We start from the raw sequence: 14120 nt of genomic DNA, 5'->3' as shown, positions 1-14120 counted from the left end.
GGCGACTGAACACGGGTAATGCTTGTTACCATTAAGTCCAGAACCTTTTGTCTTCTCGTCTGCCGTCAAAAAACATAAAAATCTGAACATACAAAACTATGATTTTGCCTGAGGTTCTGTATGGGTGTGAAACTTGGTCTCTGACATTATGGGAGGAACATAGACTGAGGGTGTTTGAGAACAGGGAGTTGAGGAGAATATTTGGACCGAAGAGAGTTGAAGTGGCAAGAGGTTGGAGAAAACTGCATAATGAGGAGCTTAATAACTTATACTCTTTGCCAAGTGTAATTAGAATGACCAAGTTATGGAGGATGAAGTGGCAAGGGCATGTAGCACGAATGGGGAAAACACGAATGCATATAGGATATTCGTGGGAAAGCCAAAGGGAAAGAGACCACTAGAAAGACAAAGACGTAGGTTGGTGGACAATATTAAAATGGATCTTAGATAGGATTGGATAGTATGGATTCGATTGCTCTGGCTTGGGATATGGACCAGTGGAGGGCTCTTGTGAGCACGGCAATGAACCTTCGGGTTTCATACAATGCTGGAAAGTTTTTAAATAGCAGCATAACTAGTGGTTTCTCAGGCTCAGCTCCATGAGTGAGTGAATTATACAAATTGCGAAGTGTCGGATGATAAGAGACGCTGAATTTCTCTTTTATTTCTTAAATTACGCGTTTCTAATTTCTGCAAAGTAAGCATTCTATAAATGTTTAAATAATTGGAACATTAATTTTCCTGTGGCAGGACGAATTTGGTTTAAACTTCAGAGATATGTGGTGTTATGTAAGATTATGGGGGTACAGGAAAATCTATAATTAAATTTCTATAAATAGTAAATATACATCGTAAAACCTAATCTTGACACTCACCTCACACATCACAGCTATTAACAACGTCCGTGAAATAGGATCAACAAAACAAACTCCGTGGTTTTAGTCCGCAAGTTTACTATACCGACCGAGCGACCGCCACTTGTCAGCAAAGTTAGTGCCAACTTTAGCGGATAAATGGTGTCGCGTGGTCAGCGCAACAAATCCCCAAGGCCGTTAATTTCGGTTTTCTAGTCCGGACTTGAAATAGAAGCATTCTTAATACATTAATGATATATTCGCTTAACTGGTCAAGGTTTTTCTTCTTGCAATGGAACCCCAATGTCCATTACGGCGTTCTAAGAAGTCTGCCTTAAGAGAAACTTAGAAAGAAGAGTAGTTACAAAATTACACTTAATATTTCGCACTGCATAATGGATATTAATTTGAATTAACACACTTACTTGAGCTTAATTTAGGCTGGTTTTCAAGATGTGATACGTATTAAAAAGAAGTTTTATGTATGTCTGAGATTAGTATGGCGTCATCACGTTTTTATGGCTTATGTAACCTGACTACACACGAGGCAGCAGTTAAGGTAGACGAAAGTATAAAGCAACGTGACAGAACTGTGACGCTTCACTTCATTCTTAACTGCTACCAGAATTCCTTGAAGAGGTAGTTCTAGTGTTTCGTCATCAGCTTATACTCTACAATCAATTCATATTGTATCGTAAGTAACTCAGAATGCAGTGTAAAATTTTATTTCAAATAACAGGACTGTGAAAATGTGCACTCTATTTGTTTATTTATGTTTGTTTATGTTAGTGGCTCAGCCTGTATAGTGTCGATATGGAGAATTGTTTGATGAACGATGCGTGGGAAGAATGTTGAAAGAAGAGGGATTTGCTTAATTTGAGGTAGTATTTCATTTTTTTTGGAGGAAATGAGAGAAATCACAGAAAATTTCATTCAGTATACCCGAATAAAATTATAAGCATTTCATTTTAAATGAACACGTTCCGTCTCTTAAATTTCGTTATTCTAAAATTAAATATAATTAAATATCTCTAAAATAATTGTACCAATGGGATATCTCAGTCTGTAGAGCGACTGGCTAGGGATGGGGGCTGATGGGTCGGAGCTTCAAGTCCCTGTTGGAGCAAGATATTTCTCTTCACGTCACCTAGACCGGTTCTGGGGAACAGAAAGCCTCCTATCCAATTGGTACCGAGGGGTAAAACAGACGAGGTGTAAAGCTGACCACTCAAGTCTAACTAGTGAGAAGGTAAAAAATATATGGATATATAAATCAACTCCTCCATTCGCCTTCATCACGTAGTGCTAAATTAGTTGAACATAGGGACTATTTTACTATTTTTTACCAAATCATATATGTAATAAAATATTTTATAATCTATAATTATTTCAGAAATATTTTGCATTTATTTTGTTTTCGCCAGGAAGTAACTAAGTTTATGAGATTTTCGCGGTATTTGTGAACCATTTCAGTGTTAAAATCAATTGGTACATTTTTACGAAATATGAAGAATACGGTACCATCAGAGACCATGCAAAATAATAATTTCTTTAGGTTACTAAGATCGGAAATAACATTAAAATATAAGCGAATTTATGACAGGACGCGATACTAGTGTCACGTGATGTAGGTCCTGAAATTAGACACTAGATCCTGGAAATCTATTCAGACTTTGTTAAGGTAACTGTTTCTTTAGAATATAAGTTTACAATATGTCTACCGAGCGAAACTATTCATTTAGCGTTCAGTATGGCAGCAAAAACTTAAAGAATCATTGTAGTTAGTTAGTTAGTTATTGGAGAGGGTGGGTTTCCCCATGCACCACGACCAGTTTGATCTATTGTGCTTCCCTCTATGATATTCTACCAGTCTCTATACCCTACCGATACTGGTACTTACCATCAGTCCCGACCAAGCCCGCGAGTTCGGCCTCTACTGGCTTGGCGGTATCTATAATGCTTCCCCCATCTATCAGAGGCGTTAGAGACTACTGTTGGGCGGGAAATGTCCTTGAATTTGGCTCAGTGATCTCCTTAGGAGATATGAGGTTCTTTTACGTGCCGTAAAGCTACGACACGGGACCCACGGCTTGAAGACCCTCCCGGAGGACTTGTTCCCTGAATTTTTCCGCCCTTAAAAATTCCACGACCTCCGCCGGGTCATGAGGTGGGAACGTTACCTCTAGACTACGGAGGCCGCTAAGAATCATTGTAGCTGGGAATATTAAATCTACCATAACAATGCATCACAAATGTATCTAAAAAAATATTTATGAATTATTGTTCGTAAATCTAGAACAACAAATATGGCGGCGATGCGAGTCTGGTCTATATGACACAAATTTGATGTAGTAAATTAAGTAGTAAGTTCTTCCCGAAATATAATGATAATAATGATAGAAAAATAATAAAAATAGTTATATTCTATGTGTAATACGTTTAAAATTGTGAAAAATAAAATGTTACTAACATCAGTAGGATTCTATCCTACACGTAAACTCAGTACTATGATGTATGACCGAAACTGAATTTGATCGTTTGCTAACAGCGTGCATAGACTAAACACATTACTAAAGACACAAGCTTTGAAGGGGTATAGTCTGTGGAAAGGGAGTGTAGGGTTTACTTGATAAATTAAGAAAGTCAAGTAAGCAAAAGTAAAGCTATCTCTGTAACACGCCTTGGAGGCCCATAGGTTTGTGAGATGTTGAGGTTCCCACATTTTCTAGAAAATCTGCTCATAAATGGCCGTAAGGTTGTCAGCCTTACGCGCCCGCCGCCCGTTGCCCCCCAAGAATATTCCTGGTACTCATTTCTGTTAGAGGCTGAGTCGACCCCAGGGTTATAGTGCGGCTGGAAGGATTAGGTGAAGTGAAAAATCCAATTACCTCATCGGGATTCAATCCCGCGACATTCCGGCTTGTAGCATAGTGCCTCAACGAACTACGCTACGGCAAATTACTGTTAAAAATTTAGACAAACTTAGCAGATATAAAATAAATATTTTCTGACACATGTGTGCACAATACACACAATTTAATCAAAACCAAATAAGTTTCCTGGAACATAAAGGCGACACATTATAAGTGTAACAAATTTCGATAAAACGGAGGGCTGATATCAGGCAGAGATCTCCGGAATTTTTCTACCACTGACTAAGTGTGATAAGAGTGATCAGAAAATCTATAAGAATTCTTTGTACACTAGAATATGAAGGTAATTAATTTAAAGGGCCTGCTTACCGCGCCATTGCTTAGCAACGTTCACGGCGAGAACTACAGAAAACACAGTTCTTCTATCGTTGTGTGCGTGTATATTTCGGGCGTTACCTAACAACGGCTGCTGTTTAGAATCACATTTTAGCAACGGGTCTATACGCCAAGATATATATTCAACCAATGTATAATGAAGTAAAGTTATTTTTTCCCCATCCATAAATAGTGCAACACAATGCAGACATAATGAAGTGGAGGGACATAGCTGAATGTAGAATTATTTCTAATGTCGGCTGCAGATGCAGGCAATTGGTTAGATTAAGGCTACGGCCGTTTAACCCGGAGAAAAATACAGCAGTACCCATTCGATAGGAGGCTCGTCTAGGATGCTGTGGAGGGGATGTTTTCACACAGATATATCCTCCATCAACATCATCCATAAACAAGATTCACAGCGACTGTGATATACCGCACAAAACGAAAAATGGAAAAGCAGCGTGACAGTAAATCCAGCACACAAGATAATGCAGAGGACGTCGGAGAGTAACTGAACTCACTCCACATAATAATCACAGTCTGTTGCACTTGCTCACGCTGGTTCGCTCGCGGATTTCCTCTTGTCTCCTACCCTGAAGATGGAGGCGATACGTTCCCCCGAAACGTCGGTTAACACATCTACACGGCACCACAGCCCAGAAGACTGCTTTCTTCTGGATCTGTTTCTGTCTTCAGGTGAGAAAGGAAGACACCTACTCAGTTGGGCCCCATAGAAAGGGCTACTCGGTCACTGTCATGATTGAGATTAGCCCTTTCTAAGGGGCCCAACTGAGTAGGTGTCTTCCTTTCTAACCTGAAGACAGAAACAGATGCAGTTTCCTAAACGTCGTGTCCTCTATTATCTAGAATTCTGGTGGATGGAAAAAGTCTAAAAACCCTGTAATTTTGTGTCTCATCCACCACCGTCAGAACCCTTGAGACTCATGTCTCTGATTCAAATTCCGGATCCCACAAAATTTTATTGAGGAGGCGTCATTCTCGAAACGTCTTGCAGGTTCTAGGCCAACTTCAGCCCCCTTAGTTGCTGAACCAACCAGGAGGGAGAGAGGCACGCATACGCTCCCACCTCCCCTCCCCGTTCTCGCGGCAACATGACCACTGTAGGGATCTTGCCCATCCCCGCTTTGTGCCCACATCCAAGTGAGTCACGAGTGAAACTTGCAAACTTTCAGCACGTCAACAGTATGAAAATTCAGAGAACCTTTATAGGTTTAAACACTTAAATTTAACAACTTAAGATACAACGTAACACAATATGACTAATATACGTAGTTAACACAGATAGTATAAATAAGAATAACACGTAAACGTAAGTCAAAAATGTAAATATTGTTCAATATAGGAACAATACGATAATTTACACAAGTAAACTGACGGAAGCAGGGATTGTGGGTTCGAATCCCATTTAGGGCATGGATGTTTGTGTGCGTTTTTCTGTGTTTGTGTACAGGTAGAGGTCTTGCGACGAGCTGATCACCCATCCAAGGAGTCCTACCCTACGTAGTAAAACCGAAGTGAAACGGAGAGTTTCATGGAGGTAGGCCAAGGCCCAAATGAGGGCTGTAGCGCCAATGATAAAATACCCCCCCCCCCAAAAAAAAAACCTGACTAAGGTATAATAGCCCGAAACGCTTCTAATAATAAAGGAGATGTATATACTCAGTGCAATTGTACACAATTGCGTTTGATGGTACCTCCTCTGTTAATAGTACAAAACACAATATGATTCTTAAATACAATACTTCGAGAAGAGTAACATCTGGGATCGAATCCAGATTCTTCAGTCGTCCAGCCCGTTGATCAGTCTCTATCCCACCTTAACAGATTTACGATAACATGAAGATTAAGAATCGGACAAAAATGTATGCGACTTAATTATTTATTATTTATCGAGCGATACAATTAATCTTGGCTATTCTTGATTTGTATTTGAAGTTTCAATTTTGAGTACTGCATAATGATATGGGGGTTACGCGGTAGCGTAGTTGGTTGAGGCACTATACTACAAGCCCGAAGGTCACGGGTTCAAGTCCCGATGAGGTCACTGGATTTTTTTTCAATTAATCTAATCCTTCCGGCCGCACTAGGCCTCTAACAGAAATGAGTACCAGGAATTAATTAAATAATTTTCCTGTGGAATAAAGTGCGGCCAGCGCATAAGGCTGACAACCTTACCGCCATCTTTGAGCCGATTGTCAAGGTAATGCGGGACCCTCAACGTCTCACAACCCTATGGGCCTTCACGGCCTGTTACAGGGATAGCTTTACTTTACTTTTTTTTTTTATTTTTATGATCAGAGGGATATATATATATGTATAAGGGAAAGTCCTAAGAGGAACATTTCAAACACAAGAGACAATGATGATTTTCAAACGCTTTATACCGCCAGCATATTCATGTATAAATAAGTTTGTAATATAAAACTTAGCGAAGAAAATATTATTAACAGTACGCTAGGTTAAGCTCAGTGCAGTGAGGGCATGGACTAGAAGATACAAGCACTGTAACATGGGCAAGCGAGGTGGGAAATGTCCGTTTTACGGGTAGGATCGTAAAACCGATGGAAGGTTCACGAGATATTGGCAGTTTAAGTTAGATATTTCGGAGAGGGAGGGGAAAATGTTGCTGGGTCACGTTATCACACTCACATTCAAATTATGAGTTTTACCTTCTGTGATATAACGCCATGTAGTTAAGTGAAAGACAACTGAAATGTAATAAGTATATGTCGCCTTAATCTTCACGATCGAAGGGTAAGTCAAGCAAATAAGATCTAAAATTTGTGATGATTGTAGGGAGGCAGGAAGATAGGGAGTAGTTCTATAGATTGGGGCCAGCTGAGTAGGTTTTACCTGAAGATGGAAACAGAATCTAGTCTCCGAAACGTTGTGGTTTGAAAAGTAAGCAGGGTGGTTTTTAGATAAAGACAAGCTGATGGATAATGTCCCAAAAACTTTATGGTTGTAGTGAGTGAAGAAAGCTTCTGCGTGCTTAATGTTTCCAGATTCAACAGTGTGAACAGCATCAGGACGCCGTGAAGGTCATTATGTACATAACCGGTTTCCTAGTGTGTCTACTTCTCAAGGGGAATGTAGCCGCCAGAACTCCGAACAATAGTCTTTTAGAAGGGCTGCTGAAGTTTATACCTGAAGGAACTCGATATTACGAGGAGGAACCACCAGATGCGAAGAAGATTATACCAGAGTATGACTTCATTGTGGTTGGTGCGGGCTCAGCTGGTTCTGTACTGGCAAATCGTCTCACAGAAATCTCTGAATGGGACATCCTTCTCGTTGAAGCGGGCGGTAGAGAGAATTACGCAATGGACATACCTCTTCTTGCAAATTTTCTGCCATTCACTGAGGCGAATTGGAAGTACAGGACTGTTCCTAGCGATAATGTGTGTTTGGGCATGGTAAACAGACAGTGTTTGTACCATAGAGGGAAAGTGATGGGCGGAAGTAGTACTATTAATTTCATGGTCAGCACCCGAGGGAACAGAAGAAATTATGATCAGTGGGAGGAAATGGGGAACACTGGTTGGGGATACAAGGATGTCTTGCCATATTTCCTAAAGTTAGAAAATATGACGATCCCAGAGCTGGCTCGTGACACGAAGTACCATTCTACCAGCGGCGAACAACCTACTTCCTACGCAACGTACCGAACTCCTTTGGCTGACGCTTTTGTGAATGGAGGGGAGGAACTAGGTTACAAAATAGTAGATTATAACGGAGAAACGCAAACTGGATTTAGTTATCTGCAATCTACAACTAGAGATGGTGCTAGGTGGGGTGCGTCTAGGTCATTTCTACATCCCATAAGAAATCGGAAGAATTTTCACGTCAGTAAGAGGAGTCTTGTAACTAAAATTTTAATCGACCCAATTACGAAAACCGCGTTCGGTGTACGGTTTGTTCGTAATAAGAAGGAATATGAGGTGCGTGCTAGAAAAGAGGTGATATTATCAGCAGGTGCAGTTAATTCCCCTCAACTTTTGATGTTATCAGGAATCGGACCAAGGAAACATCTTACGGAGATGAATATTCCTGTTATACAGGATCTGAAGGTAGGATATAATCTCATGGATCATCCGGGAATGCCTAGCGCTACATTCATCGTGAATCAGTCTGTGACGTATCTCACAGATGCAGTCATGAGTAACAGAAGCGCTTTTCTAGATTATTTGTACAATCGTCGAGGTCCGTTTTCCGTGCCAGGAGCAAGCGAAGGAATCGCTTTCATCGACACAAAAGACCCTAAGAATCCAGATGGAAACCCTGACGTAGAACTATTTTTCCTTGCAGCAGGAATTCCTTCCGAAGTAACGTATTATAAACTGCTGGGATACACTGATGAATTGTATAATACCGTGTACAAACATCTGGAAGGTGGTCATTATTGGACAGCAGTGTCAATGGTCTTACAGCCGAAAAGTAGAGGAAGGATTATGTTGAAGTCTTCAAATCCGCGCCAGAGTCCACTTATATATCATGACTTCTATCATAATCCTGAAGACTTGGAAACACAGCTTCTTGCAATAAAAGAGGTGATGAAGTTGAGTAAGACGCAGGCGTTTCGAAAGTTCGGTTCCAAGTTACACGATATTCCTATACCAGGCTGCAAACATCTGCTGTTTGGCTCTGATGATTACTGGAGATGTGTTTCGAGGCACACGGCTACAGGCATTTGGCATCTTAGCGGGACTTGCAAGATGGGTCCCCATTGGGATTCTAGCGCTGTCGTAGGCCCCAGATTGAGAGTGTACGGTGTAAAGGGACTTAGAGTTATTGACGCATCAATCATGCCAATGGTTCCCACGGCGCATACAAACATCCCAAGCATGATGATTGGGGAGAAGGGAGCTGACCTTGTGAAACAGGACTGGGATAGGCTTGATTGAGCGTTCCTACAAGCTTAGCTAGGCGATATGTGAACACTGCTTTGCAATATGAGGTTTAGGTTGCTTATTGTAAGCATATTATTAAATTCAGAGTATAAATGTACATACAAATTTATAAATCCCAGTCCAGTGACAATTTATATAAGGATAATACAGTAAACCGTCGTTATAACTTGTCCGGATGTAACATGTTTCTTATATAACGGATACAATCTGACTGTACAGTTGCAAATTTCTTAAAGATGTTGACACATTAAGAAGAGGTTTAATTAGAAAAATATTTTAAATAAAAATGAACCGAAATATAAAAACCTTTATATAATCACACTGGTTATGTGTCCATGGTATATTTCGGATAATACCCCTTCACTTTGTTATAACGTACATCAGTGACAACACTTACCCCCAAACCAAGCCCCTTATTCGTCCGTTATAACGAGGATTTACTGTGTTTACAGATGTTTTTGTGAGCATTTATGCTTCAGGAAGGTAAAATGAAAGAAATGGAGAAATGTAGACGTATGTTACCAGGTAACACGCGACAATATTAATAAACTCTCTAAGTTGTATCATCTAAATTTTTCTTAATGCACATATACACGTTATATGAGTCTGCTCTGTGAAACTAAAGAAGACTGCATTTTGTATGCTTTAACATATTTACAGGGTTCATGATAAAGTATCATATTAAGTGGTACAAATATTAACAGTTCATGTACCCTGATCTGAAAGTTTTAAATGTTTTATAAGACTTGTTATCTAGCTTCTATACAATATAACAATGTTGTCTGCTTGAGAGAAATTGAGTGATGCGTTCACTGAAAAAAAAAGTATGAGAGAATGTAGCGTAACACCTAATGCTTTAAAGCGGAGCCATCTATTTCGTAACATGTAGGCACACAAATGTGAATCACTAAATGAAACGAAATATAATTGTTCGTGATTTAAGAATGTAATTAATATAAAGAAAATACATTTATTTCAGAAAATGAATATCATTTTAAATTAACATATAAGATTACAAAATGAGAACCGTCAATCATACAATTATATCCGTATGTCTATACAAATTGGCAAATTTAATTATTGAAAAATGAATATGAAATTTATTTCAGGATGTCTAATTGATATATAAGTTGCAAATTTATGTAATGTGAACCCTATTTCCTACAACAGTGCAGATAATAACGCTCCAGTACCATGTAAGAACATATTTACTCATGAATTAACTCCTACATTAGAGTTATATGAGGAACATGCAAAAGGTCCTCACTCATGGTGCCGAGCCCTTCTTGAGAGGTCGCCAATTTTGCAGCTACTCAAGAATTTACCAACATTTTGTGGAACCAGAATATCCATTACCGTGTTCACGAGAGCCCTCCATTGGTTCCTATCCTGAGCCAGATCAATCTAATCCATACAATTCAATCCGATCTCTTTTACTATTCTCCACTCACCTACGTCTTGTTCTTTCCAGTGGTCTCTTTCCTTCTGTCTTTCCCACGAATATCCTATATGAATTCCGCTTCTCCTCCATTCGTGCTACATGCCCTGCCCACCCAATCCTCATCAATTCGATCACTCTAATTATATTCGTGAAAGGTAATACAGACATCAAACGAGAAGCTATGTGTAATTGTAGAAATGGTAAATTTGAAAGTAGCCCTGTGTAACTTACGGCACGAAAATCACAACAGATGTAAGACGTTTAGAAGAATGGTGGTGACGTTGCGCACGTGGCACGAAAACGACTTACATTGGTGCATTGAAAGGATACCCATCCGTCCATCCGTCCGTCCATCAATCACTCACTCAATCAATCAACCAATCAATCAATCAATCCATAAATCAATCAATCGCTCAATCAACCCATCCGTCCATCAATAAATCGATCAATTACTCAATCCATCAATCACTCAATTAATCAATCAATCCATCCATCAATCACTCAATCAATCCATCTACCGATCCATCCATCAATCAATCAATCAATCAATCATTCCAGCCACCGATCCATCCATCCATCCGCAAAACCGAAAGTATAGCCCTGTAGGCTTCTTACTGGAGTTAATGTGTCAGTGTTGGCAGAGGTATCCGCAAACATTGGTTCCAGAAACAAGTCCGAAAGTTTAGGCTTAAATTTTGTTTTTTGAAATTTTGCCTCTCATCGAAAGGTTATATTGTTTAAAAATACATTTTATGAGAACTCAATACCCTTGGACCTTAGGTTTTCTTTCTACTAACAATTCCTTTCAGTAATAAAATATAGAGTTCGGCAACGGAATTTGGCGGCGAACCTGGTGGTTGGGAGAACTAATGTCGCGGGGAAAATGGCGGCTCGGATCAAACGCGTACAAGTGAGAACAAAAAATAATGTTATTGAATAGAACTTTGTCAGTTTGTATTATTGTTACACTCTCTTATATGCAAGTTGTGCATCCGATCGGCCGTGAGATAATTTTAGCTGTTTTGCCGTTTTGTCATTATGTCCAATAGGCAGATATTTCTGTTATAGAAGACTGATGAATAAGCCCAGCGTTTCGGAGGAACAATATTAATATAATATAATATTAAGGGTTGAAGAATAAACCAAGGACGGATCGATCAGAAGAAACAGGTAAGGTGAGATCCCTCTGAAGTACACGGGTTTGCAACTTAGGAGAGAGTACTGTTCATACTCACCACAGTGAGAACTTAAAATTCAATAAAGCTGAACTACTACGATTAACATGATATGTATCAGTAAACCTATACCAATGGTATAGCACTTTATTATACACCAGTGACTCAATATATCTCAATTAATTTGAAAGCAGTATTTTTTTGAAAAAAAAAAAGTGTGATCATATTCACGAGGAATTAGTGCGTAAATTTTATTACATTTAATAATAATCAGAAATGTATGCTTAAAATACGATTCTGATATCTGAATAAACTGTTTCGTGTTCTGTTATGTCCCTCGCTTCAATGACTCGATGGTTACAAATTGGCTCGCTAAAATGTGTTAGCAAAATTCTCGCTACAGAAGCTTCTACTGTGACTTCGGAACAAAAAACAACAAAATCAGTACAGTGGCATTACTAAAAAGGCGTTCTGATTGTCAATATACAGATATCAACAGCAAGGATATGATATTTTTTCTCCTAAGCTCGACAAGTTGACAATATGCAGGTATTTCCGCAATCGAGAGCTACAGTGAATGATAACTTCCTGGAAATGTGCGTCTACTGAGCAAAGGGATTGCTAAGGCACGAAAATGTCACATTATCGGGGAATCTATGCACTATAGATGATGATGTTTCGAATAAAGTTAAAGTTGTTCCAGTCTTTAATTAAACCCCACGTCATGAAAACCTAGTGGGAGTGGAGGTATAGCTCCAATATTCTTTTCATGGGCACTAGATGGAGATAGTGCTGAGCGTCATGCCTCAGGCCGCTTTACTTCTCAAAAAGGGCCCTCGGTATTCTTGGAGTAGGAGGCTGGATGCCCCCAGAGATATTCTGGACGCTGTGAAGAGAAAATCTCTTGTCCGTGAAGTGAATCGAACGTAGACCGTCGCTATACCGACTAAGCTATCCCGGCTCAAATAAAGCATCTGGAAAGATACAATTGAAAACGTACCTCTGTCCAAGGACACTGTAGATCACAGTAGAGTGTTATGCGGAAGGATATAAAGTAAAGGAGGGGTATTTTATCCTGGGATGTGACACCGAGGAGTTTGATAGAATGTTACCGACTTTGCTTTCTGATTCCATCTTGCTTTTTGTTTCTTAGGGTAACTTTGAACCTGAAAGTGAAGGCAGCATTTTCTTCCTAACGTAGACGAACTGTACTGCGTTACATCTTCATAATCGCCAATGTAAGGACTTGAAATATAAGATACAAAATCAGGTTGTTAACCTTCATCTAGATTAATGTACAGATGGAATTACGGTTTGTAGTGCTTCCAGCACTTGTTCGTTATTTGCATGTCTACAAATTCAACGGAGCCGGGATAGCTTATAGCGACTGGTTACGGGCTGGACGAAAGAGGGGCTGGAATTCGAGTCCTGGTAGTGTCAAGAATTTTCTCTTTTCCACGTCGTCCAGACCGGCTCTGGGGCCCACCCAACTTCCTATCCAATGGATACCGGGTGCTCCAGGTGCTATTTCCCCGGGAGTAAAGCGGCAGGGGCATGAAGCTCACCACTCACCTCAAACTAGTGCCGAGGTCAAGAAAATGTGGATCTATACATCCATTCCCCTATACGTCTTCATGGTGTAGTGTTTAGTTAAGTACGGGGGCAACTTTACCTCTTCTTAAATTCGCTTATTGGGGGGGGGGTAGTCCAACTGGGTCCACTCGGCACGGCGGCCACTGAACGGCCTACTGTAGCCTGCCCCAGGTGATTATGATGATGGAGAATTTGGTGGAATGAAGATTGGCAGGGGAAACCGAAGTACTCGGAGAAAACCCACCCCACCGCCATTTTGTCCACCAGAAATCTCACTTGACCAGACGCGGGATCGAACCCGGGCCGCCGCGGTGGGAAGCCAGCGACTAACCGCTCAAGCTATGGCGCGGCCCCAACTGTACCTTACAAATTCAACGATAATTCTATGTAACTCGTGTCTCATTCTTAAACAGGCGAAGTAATGAACAAAATGTTTTATCATTTGCTTTTAACGAGAATGAACTCGTGACTGAAATGTAATGGTGTGTGGCTGGAAGGAACAAAATGCGTCAGCTGTTTCGATGAAGGACATGACACAACAGAAAACAAGGAGAAAGCACCGGGTGTTATTCGAGGTCAGCAAGTTCCGAGGACAATACCCTAGCCCGGAGTTATTAAGACGACTGTCTATTAGAAAAAACGGAGGCTCTGAAGGCCAGACTCTTTTTTTTTCTACAACATAAGAATGTGAAAGACTTTATAATTGCGAAATGGCTGTAGCCTGGCTGAGGCTAGTAACACGTCTTTGTCAGAGCACTAAATTAGGAGTTGAAACAACAGTTTCCTTGAAACCCAAACAAAAAAAAGAACTCCATGCCTTGAGCCCGCAAGCGATGTATACCGACCGAGAGGCCGCTGTTTGTCGGCGATGTTAG

The 14120-nt window shown here is 40.2% G+C and overlaps 1 protein-coding gene across 1 annotated transcript; it reads left to right on the top strand.

Annotated features, from left to right (window-relative positions):
• Nucleotides 1–1450: 1450 nt before the first annotated feature.
• Nucleotides 1451–10060, top strand: LOC111870264 (glucose dehydrogenase [FAD, quinone]). The gene is made up of 2 exons (XM_023862389.2): nucleotides 1451–1548; nucleotides 7132–10060. The coding sequence occupies exon 2, from the start codon at nucleotides 7174–7176 to the stop codon at nucleotides 9028–9030; it is 1857 nt and encodes a 618-aa protein (XP_023718157.1). The 5' UTR covers nucleotides 1451–1548; nucleotides 7132–7173; the 3' UTR covers nucleotides 9031–10060.
• Nucleotides 10061–14120: the final 4060 nt, after the last annotated feature.

Source organism: Cryptotermes secundus, unplaced genomic scaffold, assembly GCF_002891405.2.
Source record: "Cryptotermes secundus unplaced genomic scaffold, Csec_1.0 scaffold94, whole genome shotgun sequence".
Classification (NCBI taxonomy): Eukaryota; Metazoa; Arthropoda; class Insecta; order Blattodea; family Kalotermitidae; genus Cryptotermes; species Cryptotermes secundus.
The sequence above is the reverse complement of the archived record's forward strand: the minus strand, read 5'-3'. Positions and strand labels throughout refer to the sequence as shown.